At 36.7% G+C, this 14,920-nt stretch overlaps 1 protein-coding gene across 25 annotated transcripts in view; it reads left to right on the forward strand.

The window, feature by feature from the left end:
* DLG2 (discs large MAGUK scaffold protein 2) overlaps positions 1–14,920 on the forward strand; it is a 989,662-nt gene that overhangs the window by 758,412 nt on the left and 216,330 nt on the right. For all 25 annotated transcript variants that reach the window (XM_031505123.2, XM_031505124.2, XM_031505125.2 and 22 more), the window contains one exon: positions 6,738–6,894. In XM_031505123.2, the coding sequence (XP_031360983.1) occupies positions 6,738–6,894 (157 nt within the window). The remainder of the gene's footprint in view (positions 1–6,737; positions 6,895–14,920) is intronic.

A 14,920-nucleotide genomic window follows, 5' to 3' on the forward strand; every position in this document is an offset into this window, starting at 1 on the left:
GTTCTGGTTTGCAGACTTTAATTTCTCTACAAAAGATAAAATGAAAGATTGCTGAAGTCCAGAGGTCTTCCTACAGAACAAAATCATAACCCAGTGCAATCACACATGCATCAGTCAGCTCCCAGTAGGTTCCCTTGTATTAAGTATACATAAAAGTTTGTGACAATTTAGGCATGATGTTCGCAGAATAAATGCATTAAAATTGTAGTCAATATTAAAATTAGAATAAACCATTGCTTTTAAATGTTCAATGAACAAGAAATTCAAGGACTCTATAGTCAAATCAACAAAATACTTTTTACAAGCAGATAGGGTAGCTTTAGCAGGCAAAGTGAAGTTTTGATATGTAATCTGATAAATGTACATCTTATTAAATGCTGAGTGCTTAATTGTTATCATACCAATATTTGGTCAAATGAAATAAGTCACTAATCAATTAGAAGGCACCATTGTTTCAGTTTATGCAGGCAAAGTTACTCTGGACTGTGATTGTCAATGTGAAAGCAGTAGATAAGAGGAAGGCTTCCTTATTTTTGTTATTTTCAATAATAATTGAAAGTAGGATAACACTAATTAAAGTCACTATCTGGCATGAGACCTCACAGGGTCAATTGTAGCACTGGTGTCTGCAGGTGCTGTGAGTGATGAAGGACTGGGAACTGAAAAAGGAAGGTCTGTAGCTCCCTACCATTGCCAGGTCCTGGTGCTTTGGTCACTGCAACAAAGCTACACGATGGGAGGGCCAAGGAGGAGAAGGAAAGGAAAGGAAAGAGCTTTTTCATATCATAATGGAAAGATTTTTCCAAGCCTAAAAGGGAATAAGAAGGGAAAAAGTAAAAGCTGAGATGCAGTAGAAGTGGTATTACAATAAAACAATAGATGAGAGCAGATTTTTCATTTGTGTGAAACAAGAGTTGTGGAAGTATGAAAGAAAATCTATATAAAGAAAGCTTGGTTTGACCAAAACTCGAAGGCTTTTAAAAAGTTTTGTGTGAATATTTCAGGCCTTCAACTTAGAACTTCGTATTATCTCTTTTTTGCATATCAGATTTTAAACCATCACACACACTGGCACATACTCTGTCCCTCCAATCTTCCTGTGTTCAATGCTGTGAAGAATGAACAATCTATTTGAACCATCTTTTTTTAAGTTCTTCCAGAATGAATGTCCTTTGGTTGTCAGAAATAAATACACAGATATGTATCAGAATTTTTTGAAGTACGAGAGGAAGAGTAGAATTATTGTTGTGAAAAAGAAATGGCTTGATTAGCCAAATTACACTAAGGTAACTCAGTGCTCACACTGTGAATTGTCAGAAGTCAAACATATTTATACCGCTCAGGAGAAGGGGCCTTGCTGCCTTTGATTTGGGGTGGGTTCTTTCAGAGAATCTTAGAATGGCTTGGGTTGGAAGGGACTTCAAAGATCATCTGGTTCAAACCCCACCCCTGCCATGGGTAGTATCATCTTCCCTTAAACCAGGTTGCTCAAATTCATTCAGCCTAGCCTTGAACATTTCCAGGGGCTGAGTATTCACAGCTTCTCTGTACAACCTATGCCAGTGCTTCACCAGCCTCACAGTAGATGTATTCATCCTAATATTTAATCTAAATCCACCCTGTTTCAATTTAAAGCCATTTCCTGTTGTCTTATCCCTTGTGTGCTCTTCTCCCTGATAAACTAATGTGACTTTACCCAGATAATACAACTTCTTGCAACTTCAACTTAACCTCCTGCTATTTGCCGATTTAAGCTGGGAAGGGTTTTCTTGCACTATATAAGAGTACAAAGGTTCTGGCCTCTGACTTGTATATTGATGTTACCCTAATGCAAACACTAAGATAAATATTCTTCTGGGCTTTCTGTGATCTGTGTTACTATAACACAAAAGCAACAAAAGATGCTGTCAACATCTTTTGTGAAGAAAATGGCAGTTTGGGGGGAAGGAGGAAAGAAAAAACCAACAACAACAACAGAAAGAAAAAAAAATTAAAAGCCATAACAACAAAAAAACTTTAGCCAAATCAAGATCAAAGCCATATTTCTAAGCCTCTGGAGACTTGAGATACCTCATCGATTGTATAAAATGGAAGAAATCCCTAAGGTCTGATATTTGAAAGCACCCAGTGTTGTTTAATATTTCTGTATTTCTGTATTTCAAAAAGCACAAAACATGTCAGCACTCCAGTTTTATAGATGGTACAAAAGAAACAGAAAGAGCTGTGTCATTTGAGATGGTATTAAAACTGACTGTTCTTTAATGTTGCCAGCAGCACAAAAAAATCAATTTAATCATGGATTTTCTTTCAGTTAATTATTATAGGAATTACTTGTTTTTAGAAAGCACTTCCCCATCATTTATCAGTCCAGTTTTAATCTCATATTAGATCTATAATTACTATGGATTCCAGTCTATAGAAGAATGATAGTAATCGTCAAATTTTTTGTCTTGTCATTTTCTGTTTGTTAAAAGTAAACTGATCAAACCAAATATTTAGTACAAATGTAGTAAATAAAAAGCACTTGCTGTTTTCAAGATAATCATCAAATTAAACATGCATAAACCAAACAAACCTGTTAAGGAGAGATATGCTGCAAATGGATTTATTTTTGGTCATTGCATTTTTATGACAGAAGACATTTTCTTAAGTGTTGACATTTTGTTACTACTTACTGTTTTCAAATATTAATTTAGTAATCCTCTGCTCTTACATCAGACCTGCAGTTTATAATGTGATTTACAGGATCTGATCTGATGCATTCCCTAAAGCCAGTAACGAAGTCCATCCAAATTGATTCTGCCATTGATTTCTCAGCCTGTAAATTTGTGTGGATTGCAGCACTTTGTTTGCTCCTTTACTCCTGGACCTATTAATGTAAATCTTCCTTTATTCTTTCCCTACCTTTTTATTTCCTTCCCTGTTCTCCTTTACAGAGGCACTGCCTCCCTTTATTCTGATTTCGCTCTTCTTTCCTTTTTTCTTTCCTTTTTTCTCTTCTCATTTTCCCCCCTCCTTTCTGGTGCCTTCTGTCAGTCCAGGAATGTTTTCATCTCACACTCCTTTCTAATTTCTGCTTGATTTCCCCTGCTGCTCTGCTCTGTTTGTATGTGGTATAGAGCTGCAGGAGGGTATAAAACATGCACACACCAAATTAAAGTGCTAGTACACTTTGTTAGCACCTACAAAGTTACCTTCAGCTGTATTTATCACAGAAGAAATTGTAAATGGGATAAATAGTTAAAGCTGGAGGCTGAAACATGAATTTCAGAAATACTGGATGTCAGACTGCTCCTTTTTCCAGGGTAGCTAGAGTGCCATCTATTGTATCCAAATAAAACATCTTCACAGAACAAGCTGAGTTGGAAGAAACCCACAAGGATCACTGAGTCCAGCCCTTGCACAGGACATCCCCAAGAGCTACACCATGTGCCTGAGGTCATTGTCCAAGTGCTCCTTGAGCTCTGTGAGGCTTGGTGCTATGACCTCTTCTCTAGGGAACCTGTTCAGTGCCCAACCACCCCCATCTTAAAATAAATTCTGCCTTAGTTGCTGTTTTCTGCAGACAGCTACACATTCTGAGTGCATTAACTACAAGCAAACATCATTCACATTTGAGTTATTTTTCTTCAGTTCTCAACTCTCCCATCATCATGTAATCTTTAACTGTTTGATTCCATCACCTCCTTTACAGCATTTATCTGCATTTTGTCTTGCATTCTCTGATGTGTACTGGAACCATATTCATAGTGATTTTTCACAGAGGCAAAGGAATTTTTTCCTAGTGTTGTTTCCTACATATTAAAAAAAAAAAAAAAAATGGAACAGTTGTTCTTAGACCTCGTTAAATATCGTATTAAGGGTTGACTGTAACTTTTACACCAGATGATAAAATATGTAAAATCCTCATCTTCAGCTTAGACATTTCAGTGAGTGTTGATAAAGCATTGGCAGGTAACTAACTGCTGCATCAGTCTTAAGAATCACTTGGGCAGTGACTAGTACTGTAGTTGGTTTCCTTAAGAAATATTTTTCCTACCTCAACTTCATAAATTTTATATCTACATTTTTACCATCATAAACCCTTTTTTTCATTGTCATTCTAAGTACACTATGCAAATGTGAACAATTACATATTAAGCATATTTATTATTTTAAGGTGAATTGGCATATACATTCTACTTCCTATAAATTTTATAGTACAGTAAGGGATAAATGTTATCTTTATAATGACAACATCACTTAGGTGTTCTTGAGTCCACATTTCAGATTCTGCAGGGTACTCAGATATGAAAGAAATACAAGGCATGTTAAGGATGGTCAGCCTCTATTCAGCCAAATCAGAGTCATGACCAAAATGATCTGATTAGGTAAAAGAGCAGAGGTGGAAACCCATTGCATTCTAATCACAGCTTCTGACATTTTCCCCTTATTGTCTGAACTTTCTCTGAACATAATCATCCAAGAGCAGAATGTGAATTTTGCTGTCAAAAGGCCAAAATTATAAAACAGCACTGGCAGCACTTTAGGCATAAATCTGCTGACTTGATCAGAGACAGGGATTAATAACTGGGCCAACATTTTGTTGAGCTGCACAGCTTACTATTCAGTAGATACCCAGTTGAATTGACCTAGTTTTGTCCATGGCCCTGGCTTTCAACTATTTGATCCAAGCCGCCTGTCATATGTGAAAATACTCATTTTTATTTTGAGCAAGATCTCTTCTGATTTCTCACCAGCAAAGCATGCAAATATATTGGTATGACTTTGCTGCCTCTTTTTCCTCCATATTCTGGTAAATAATAAATGGCAGCTACTCAATTCTTGCAAAGTATTTCTGATGAGTAGGACTTAAGATGGCAAGCGTCACTGTATCATTTTGTGGATGAGGAAACTGAAGCTGGGAGAACAAGTGAGTTGCCAAGAACACTCAGCAGTGCATGGGCTAAGCAGAGAAGAGAAACCATGCTTTTAGCTCACTGTCCTCGTTCTGCTCCAGACCCTAGGCCACACTTCTAATTAAAAACCTGTTTAGACTTCTTAGAATCTGGATCGCATTATGTCTACTCTGCACATATTTAACCAGGTGTTAAAGGAGTTGCTGCAAGGCAAAGCAACAGCAGTGATGCAAAAGAAAAAAAAGACCTCTACCTTTATTTTCTGATTATTAAAAATACTTTAAAAATACACAAACTCAGTGCAATATATCTTTTGCTCACAGCTGTATTTTTAACTGTTTTTTGACTTTACAACATTAAAAAAGTCAAGAGATAAAGAACCATATGGAGTAAGACTAATACTTGGCTTTAGTCTTCTCTTTCAAATATATGAAACTTCAGTTTCAGAAAGCTGAGATGTTACTTTAACATCGTAATCAAGTTGAGTATACTATTTGAATATTAGCATTGGGCAAAGATTAACAAATGCCTGTGATTTCAGAAGTATCATGTCAAGATAAAGTCTCCATGTATCCATAACATTAAACTCATATCAAATAAGGCATCACTCAATTTAATCACTTCTCTTCTATTTTTTCTGTTCTTTAAAAACAAAAGGGAAACGAAAAATCCATTTGTGTGATACAGAACTATGGTATAATATAGAGGAAAGATTGAATGTTTTATACAAGAAGCATTCTGTGGAATGTGTGTTTTTGTTGCTGGCAACTTTTTTTTGTAAACTTAATGAGTTGAGTGTCCTGTTTCTCTGGGAGGAGTCACAGACACCCACATGTATGTGTTTAAGAGACTTGCAGGGCTGGGCTTAAAATTTATACATCATAATTGGACAGCATTTACACTTTTTTTGAAAATTAAATTGTTAGAGGAATTTTAAATGGGGTAAGTCCCAATAATCATGGAGTGTATGTATGTATAAGTGGTTGTGTGTGCTTGTGTATCCAAGGGAGAGCTAACTCTGAGGCTTTGTATGTAGAGACTGGGAACAAGAATATTTGGGATCCTTTCTCAAGGATGCTACCTTGCTTGCTTAGGAAAGTTACCTATTTCTGGAAATAACTATTCCCATCAGTAAATCTTATGTTATGATTACATCCTCTGGGTCATATTTTCAATTTACAGATGAAAAGAGCTGTGTGAGATATACCTGTTATTGTTTATTGCTTTCTATCATAATTAATAGTTTTTAATGAGTGTGGCAAAAGCAGGTACCCCTTGGGCTGGTTCAGTGATAAATGCAATGTGACTTAACAAATGCATGATCCTGATAGTGTCAAACCAAAGTTTTTAATGAGATTCTGCTGGATTAGCTTGATCATATAAATGTTACTTGCTCCAAATCTGTCAGGATCACAAATGCAATTGTTTTGCTTGGAGTTATAAGTGTTTTCTTTGTTCATTTGTTGCAAAAGCAAGACTAGAACTTAAAAGAAAAAGGTACTATATAAAGATTGGATACCTGGATATATAGCACTGCTATAAATTAGATTATTAAATATATTCAGTTTTGCTTTTCCTTTTAAAAAATTTGTCACTTAACATAGTGAAGATGACTCCAATGGGGTGAAATTAACAAAGATGTTTGAATTCAACCATGAGGGAAGAAAATAATGCTGGTTGATTCCTACCTTATCTGTTCACCAGTTAACAGCTTTGTCATCTAGACAATAGCAGGCCATGGTGTCTTAAGCAAAATATAGCATGCTTAAGGTGCTGTGAAAAATGAATACGCACTAAGATGTGTGAGTGCCTAAACATTATCATTTTGTTTCTATACAGAGAGCCTCGAAAAATCATCCTGCACAAGGGCTCCACAGGACTTGGTTTCAACATTGTGGGAGGTGAAGACGGGGAAGGCATTTTCGTGTCTTTCATCCTCGCAGGTGGGCCAGCGGATCTCAGCGGAGAACTGCAGCGAGGAGATCAAATCTTATCTGTGAGTGTTTCTGTTGGGCTGTCCTGAGCAGCTTCCTCATCATGTTCTTTGTCTATACTGCAAGGGGCACACAAAGAAGTCTTTCTCGTTTCCATGTTGTGAAATCTGAGCTGCAAACAGTTTATTCCTGAATATTTTGGTTATTTTGCCCTTGGGTTTTAGAGCATTTGTTACTGGTGTTGCTTGCATTTAGCTGAGAAAGAGACTTTTCTCTACTTGATGCTATCTACACTATGGTGACACTTCAGGGGGGACCTAAGAACATTGCAGACTTAAGCATCCCATATTTTGGTCCATCATCCAATTCCATTTTTCCCAAAACACACTAGCGAGTCCGAGGATATTTCTCAATTTCACCTTTTCTTGGAGAACAAGCAATAGGATGAAATCATCTATACTTAGGCTGCCATCTAGTGTGCACTCAACTGCTCAGCAAATAGCTACAACAAGGAGATTAATTAGGTTATGTTCATTATCTCTCTGCCTCTGATGAATTTGATGATCCCTCTGAAAGTCTATTCATATTTTATTGGATGAAATTCTTTTAACCTGAGGTTATATTTTGCATACTTAGACTCAAAAACATGTTTTTAATTTTTCATTAATGTATATAATGATATCACACATTTTAAAACCAGATCATCTGACAAGTAATCGAGCATCTGACTGAAATAATCTGAATGTAAAGAAATTTGAATAACAATGAAAGCCTTGGAAATGTAATTAAATATCCATTGACATTATTCACATTCCTTACAAAAAAAAAAAAAAAAACAAAAAAAAAAAAAAAAAACTATCCCAAATTGATGCAGATGTAACTGACTGTTCCATGTGAAGCACAACAATAGCCTTAGGGCTAAGAGCTGAAACACAAGAGTTATTTATCCCAGATAAATGATGGATGCACTAAGCTGCAATATCACACTGCTTCCCAATGTTGTGCCTTCTATCCCTGTGAATCCTGCATCCCTGGCTGTAATTTAGTTAGAGCTGAGGGTGGAAGATAGCTTCAGCCTGGGTGGTTTGTAATGTGGTTATGCAACACTTTCCTGGTCAATATTCAAATTTATAAGAAAGCTGGTTATAGTTTTCCTACATTGCTAAGGATTGTCTTGGCCTATTCTATGAAAAGTGAATTTATCTTACACCTGTCAAAGGTTTGTAAAACATTGTAAAGAGGTGAGTGGAGGTGTTTTGTGATATATAAAAAATCTGGTTAAGTTATCACCAAAGGGAGGCAGCAACCTGACATTGTGAGGATCACAACAATGTATTTTATCATACCTGTTCCTTAAAAGTGCTGTAAGAAAATATGAGAAAGAGCAAGTAAAGGGTGTTTAAAGGTAAATGTCCTGTCAGGAGTCCACACAGGCAGGCAGGCAGAACAACCACAAGACCACATCTGAAATGCAAAGAGTAAATGGATTTAATTACTTCGCTAACCAGAGGATCCCAAATCAACACCTGGGCAGAGACACAGGAGTGGGAGCTCAGGAACCATCAGGCTCAGTCCATCCTGAGGGGTGCCAAGGCTGTTCTTTGCACCCTCTTATTGAGGGCCCACACACACGGAGCTTACCACCACACTGTGATCTCTGTGCTTTTCATAAGCTCTGATTTCTCTCCCAACGCAGGAATGTCCCTGAGAGTGCCTCCAAGTCCCTTAGACTTGGATGTCTAAACAGAAACTCCTCAAAACAGAAAGATAGACAGCAGTGGGCATAATCTTAGGGGTGTATTTCCACAATGATATTCTCCAGGCCTCAGCATTCCCACCTTTGAGATCTCTTGGAATCTCGAATCCTTCTCTGCACTCTTTTGCTTTTAACCCTTTCCTCCTAACAGTGCCATAAAGAACTGTCCAAGTAGAAAGTTTCTAGGGAATTGCAAGAAAATCCAAATAGATTCTTATAAAGTTATCCTTATGAAGAGATAAGGAAGTCAAAGGCCTGTGTCAAGAAGAGCAGAGACAAGAAACGCAAAGAATAGAAACAGAAGTTTCTTCAGGACAATTACACAATTTCTTTTTCCTTGGTTAGATGGAGCAAAATAGGGCTGACTGACAGAGACTAATGAGATCAAAGCCTTTCACAATACATTGTATTCAAAATCGAGAAGTTTAAATACAAATTTAAAAGTCTATTTTCTTTTATTTTTAGCAGTATATGTTTACAGCTGTATGCTACAGCCACGGTAAAATTTTTAACTCTAATTTTTCTGGTTTGTAGTGACATTTTCCATAAGTTCTAATTAATGTTACTAGTGTTGCGTAAGCATTTACTTGTCATGCAAGAGTTGTTTATTTGTTCATTGAGCAGAGAGGGATGGAAATTATTACTAAATTAGACTGTGTACATATCCCCAGGCAATCACTCAGTCAGGCCCTTGTTATTTATTTAGCCACAAATAACTATTATGGATCCATTTTGCCATATTCAGAAAAAAAGTGTTTCATGCACAGAGTTAATTAATCTTGTACCATTGTCCAGTGAAGGGTCCCAGACACCTTAGTTTTATAAGGACTGCAGAAAAAAATTCTGTTTCTCTATGTTTGTTCTTTCTTGTCTCATCCCTTAAAAACACTTATTTCCCTACAGTAATACTCTTCCCATTTGTTTCTCAAAACATGACAGATTTTATTAGCAAGAACAAATAGTATCTTCAAAGCTACAATTTCTACTCAGATGAAGCTTGGTTAAATTTCTTACAGACAGGATGCATATTAAGTGATTTAGAGATCTGAATTTAACTTTTTCTAAGATTGGTATTGCAGAATTACAATGAAACCACAAGAGTTTTTCTAAAGTGATATTTTATTGCCTTTACAACAGGATGTGACCTGCTTTTTGGCCAATCCCTCTAATATTTATTATCTTTGAGAATGCTACTTCTTTCATTATTGTCTCTACGCATTGCAAGGGAGTTGGACTCACTGACCTTTAAAGGTCCCTTCCAACCCAAATGATTCCATTATTCAATTTAATCAATTTAATCCATTTAGCTGGTGTCCTTCTGTGTGACCATAGGCAGGGTGCTTCATTTTCCTAAGCCTCAGTCTCCCAGGTGAGCAGTGAGGATCACGGGCTCTCTCCAAATTGATGCCTGTGCTGTGAAGATGGCAATGTTGACTTGTTGAGAGCTGTGTATTCTCACTTTTTGAGAACATACCTATAAAAAACTCTAAATTGGATTGCAAATCCACCAGTGAGACCCAGCAAGGCTTTGCCTTTACATGCATTGCCTTGGAGAGACACTCTGGGGGTGAATACATCATCCCAGAGTCAGCCGGCAGGGCTTGGGCAAATCCCAGAATCTCTGCCTCTGCTTCTGCCCAGCTGTCGGGATGGGAGAGGGAGGGGTCCGACCCTGCAGCCCTCCGGGAGGATGGTGCCCCCGCCTTGGCCCCATGGACGAGTGAAATTTGAATTTATTTTTCCCAAATGCCACCAGGTGGCGGCTCAGGATCAGTAATGACAGCAGTCTGCCTTTGGCTGAATCTTCAAGAAAAATGGGAACAGGGTTTTTCTTATTTTCAGTTCATTGGAAATGTTTGAAAAATACCTGAGAAAAAAGACTCATATTCCCAATGCTCCTGTGCATAGAGAACAAATGAATTCTATCTGAACCTTGAAGGTCAATTGAAGAATCCTGGAACATCTTCTGTGTTGGACAGCAAAACATTTCAAATAGCCCAAAAATTAATTTTTGTCTTACGCTCATGAGAAGGTGGGGGTTCCTCCCTTAAAGTATTTTCTTAAAATGCTGCCTTTTTATGGATATAATTCATTGTACTTCTTTGAGTCACCACCTAACTAAGTATTTTTTTCTCATTTCTGAATGTCTTTAAAATGATTTAACGCACACACCACCCATGTAAGGTCATCACTGTACTAGAATATATCCCTCCCTGTAGTATTTTCCTTATACTAAGTATATTGCAACTATTATCAAGTATCATTTTGAATTCTATTTGAAATTAATGCTTGATTTACTACATGTACACAGTCAGATTAATTTTCATCTCAGAACTTATAGGCCAAAGGAAACAGTCCGGAATATGCATGGAAAAATCATTTCCATTGTAAAGCAGTAGAAATGAGGTGCCAGTGTGTTAAGTGATTTGTTTAAAATAATTTTAGAAGTCTGAGCCAGGTTTAGAGGCTGCTTGAACTCAGATCTAACCCCAAGTTCTCTGTCTGTTAGGAGAATGCAGTCTTTAATAAAAATAAAAATGTTCCTTGATGCCATTCTTGCAGTTTTAAGTTCCACTTCCAAGGCTAAGGGATATTTTTGCTATTAAAACAGCAATGGGAAACCAGTGTTGGTTAGACAAAACCACCTGTATTAGAACAATTTTTTTCCATGAGCCACATGCATAAAATGCCCATCCATTGTGCATACACCCTGACAAAAAGCAGTACAAGTCTTATAATTTTTTGGAAATACATACATAGTGAATACAATACAGTTTTTAGGGGAAAGTCCTGGGGAGGCAGGAGGAGCAATACAGTCCTTTTCAAAGAAAAATTGCCACATCGTTTCTTGCATTACAATTTCAAACAAAAATCTTGATAGAACATGAGTCTTTCTTTTAGGTGTCCTTGCCTGAATGCTTCAAAGCATTTTCAGTGCCAAGTGGACAATTTTTTCAATGCGTACAGGACCTAAACCAGAGAGAATTAGTTTATACATGCAAGTTCAGCAGCAAATTCAGATTTACAGTTTCACAGAAACAGTTAGTGCATATTGCTCTTTAAATTCCTATGATGACATTTCTTTTCAAAAGTTTCATAGTTTTCTGTAAGGCTACATCAAATTGTATACGAATGAGAGAATTATGGTAAATTAATAGGCATAAGGAGTTAACAGCAAGTTAACAGCATTTGAATCTTAACTTTTGAAGTTACTGAATTTTATGTCTGTGCAAGGTTAAACATCATATTCAGACACTTACAAATAGATATCTATATGTTTGCTGGGTGTCTAGTTGCCATTAGTGTCAAAGGAGGCAAGAGAGCATTCAGCTGGCCATCTGTGAGCTGTATAGAGCAGGCTGAATTTCTCCCTAAGCTCTAGCATCTGTATTGACTTCTAAGCTTAAACACCACATGCATTCATATCTATATTTTTCTTAAATTGGATCTCACATTTCATGTCAGTTTGCCCTTTTAATATATATTTGCTTTTTCAGCTATCATGCTTCCTTAATCACAAATAAAAGTAACATAAAATCATGAACCATAAAAGCAGTTTTATTTCATTCTCCTGTAGAAATGCTTTGCATTCACAGTGGCTGGGTTCAGTGTGACTTGGAGCCTGAAAGTAGAATCAAGGGGAAAGGTAGACTGCTTGCTCTGGAGCAAGATGACTGCTCCCAGGCAGTGCATCCACAGGTTACCTTAAGGGAATAAAACAACTTTTCTGAAGAGTGATTGCTCAACAGCAGCAGGAGAGAGTAGATAAAGAACAGGCTGCACTGTAAAGAGACACATAGTGCCCATAATACTTCCATTTCCCCTCTCATCTAACCTGAATCAGGTGAATGAAGTTAACCAAAGCATTCTGGGTGATTTTCCTTTTGATCTGGTATAGTATCAGCATGTCCTCCTATATGGGGAAAGATACTATATTTTTTTCTATGATGCTTTCTGAGAATTAAACAACTTCAGGTTGGGAAGGGGCTGGTGGAGTTACTCTGTGGGGTTTTCTGTCACTGGTACATGGCACTATATAAACCAATTTGCAACACCAGTATATGAGCATCTCACTTCAATGTTGTCTCTGTTTTTTTGTAAAAGGTTCTTCCTTGCAGAGGGATCTTATATATTAATCAGATTTTTTTTTCTTGTATCTGTGCATCATCCTGCTGTTGATTTTTTTGTGAGACATTTGCTATCCCTGATGAACAGTTTAAACATTTCCTTGTACTTGGTTCCTCCCACACAACTCCTACCCACCTTCTCACTCACACCTGTAGCCAAAAATACAATATGCATTTGAAAAAAACAGAGTGTTCTTCAATTTCTACTCCAAAAATGTCCATATAGAACAGGATAGATTGTAAGAACTCTGAGTTTACTTACAGCAAATATTTATGCTTTATATTTGCTGCAGTTATATTTGACCTTCAGTCTGACTTCCCTTCCTTTGGTACAGAGAAACTTTCAGCTTTCTAATTTAAAATGGTTATTTTGTTCCTGGTATAAGCTGTAAAAGTGCTCAGGGCAAATAATGCATTTTGTTACCTAGTTACAAAACTAAGATAAATGGCAAATACCATTTGGTTTTTCTTCTCAGATTTTCTTTTTTCCAAAACACAGCTGTCTCAGAAAATGTTTGAAATATCTCTACAGGGACTGATATCTTTTCTCCTTGGATCATCAATTTGTCCCTTTTGTGTAGTAGTGTCAGGATTCTAACAGATATTCCCTTTGCCCTATAGGAATTGTTTGCAGAGGCACTGACCATATCCTTAGGATGCCTTCTTCCCCGTGGTGGTGTGAGTGATGCATGACTGTCCTCAGGCATGGGACAGTCTAACAGTTTGTGTGGCCTTTAGATGAAATTGTCTATAGACTTCTGTAAAATTTTTAACATTAATCCTACTTAGTATGTGAACTGTAAACCTGCTTTGTAGTAATGTATAGAGCACTGCTTGGTGTATATTGAATATTTTAATATATAATCATAGCAGTGATTTAAATGGGTAAATCAGTGCACCTGACTGGACTCTTTTAAAGTAGAAGTTGTTTGAAAGTCAAACAAGAGTGTGTTGCTAAATATATCCAAAGGATCAATACTTGATTGTAGTGGTATATGTGACAGATCTGTAGAAAGAAGTCCTCTGGAGAGGAAAGGAGCTAAGAGCACAGGCATTGTCATATGTTAATGGGATGACACCAACTAGAAGGACAAGTAGGTTAAGCTCCTTAGAAAGATTTAGTGGATTAATCTAAAGTCAGGCTTTGCTCATGTTGGGAAGCACAGAGTGCTTCAGGTCCCCTCTTTAACTAACAGAAAGGTGTAGCCATGACTTACCTTACCCTAATGCAGACAGTTTACATGGGTCAGATGACCATTTTGCTGTAAAAATTTCTATTTCTTTTCACATATTATAGAGAATTTAGCATGATTTCCCTTTACTGAAATAAATCCCAAAATGACCAAACACTCATGAATCTGGTTTTGGTGGAAAATATAGAAAAATAAATATAAGTCAGATAATTCTAGGTTTTATTCTCACCAGTAAGGAAGAATAGCCAAAAAATGGGAGAATTAATTAGATTAATCCATTAAGTATTTCTAAGGAGAAAGACAGCTTGCCCTTGAGTAACCATATAGTGTAGAGGCAATTTTTATGATTTTGTGCTGAAAGGGAATGAAGAAGTAACACGAACTTCAAAACTAGTTTTCTGTGCAGTCACAGTTGTGGAACTCAATTAATCAACATTGAAAAAGTGAAATCTGAATTAGTCACTGTGATAATAACAGCCCAAGTCTTAAAAATGTATAAATGTTAGGTAAAATCCGAGGGGAAATTCAGAAGGGCAATATGTAAGATGAGCTGTACATTCAAGAATTTGAAAAGGCATCAATAAAATGTTTGATAAAAATAGAAAACCAAGCAAGAAATTAATTTCCCAAAGAGTTGGAAAAGAGATTGTTTAAAAGTCAGACCATGAGAATTCAAACCTTTAGTAATTTTTTGGGGGTTTTTTTTTGTGGGTTTTTTTGTGGTTTTTTTTTTTGGTTTTTGTTTTTTGGTTTTTTTGGGGGGTGGGTTTTTTTTGGTTTTTTTTTTGTTTGTTGCTGTTGTTTTGTCTTTAAAAAGAGATGGATCCACAACTATCCACTTAGGGCAGTTATAAAGAAACAGAAAATTCTTTGAAGTGGACTTAAGCAAAATCAAATTAGAACTTAGATGAGTTAGATGTTGTAAATAGATGAAACTGATTCTCATATACTTAAGGAGCTATTCAATGCAGGCCGTTCATAATTTTATTCAAGAGCTGAAGGAATATTTGGG

This window comes from Lonchura striata, chromosome 2 (assembly GCF_046129695.1).
Source record: "Lonchura striata isolate bLonStr1 chromosome 2, bLonStr1.mat, whole genome shotgun sequence".
NCBI lineage: Eukaryota > Metazoa > Chordata > Aves > Passeriformes > Estrildidae > Lonchura > Lonchura striata.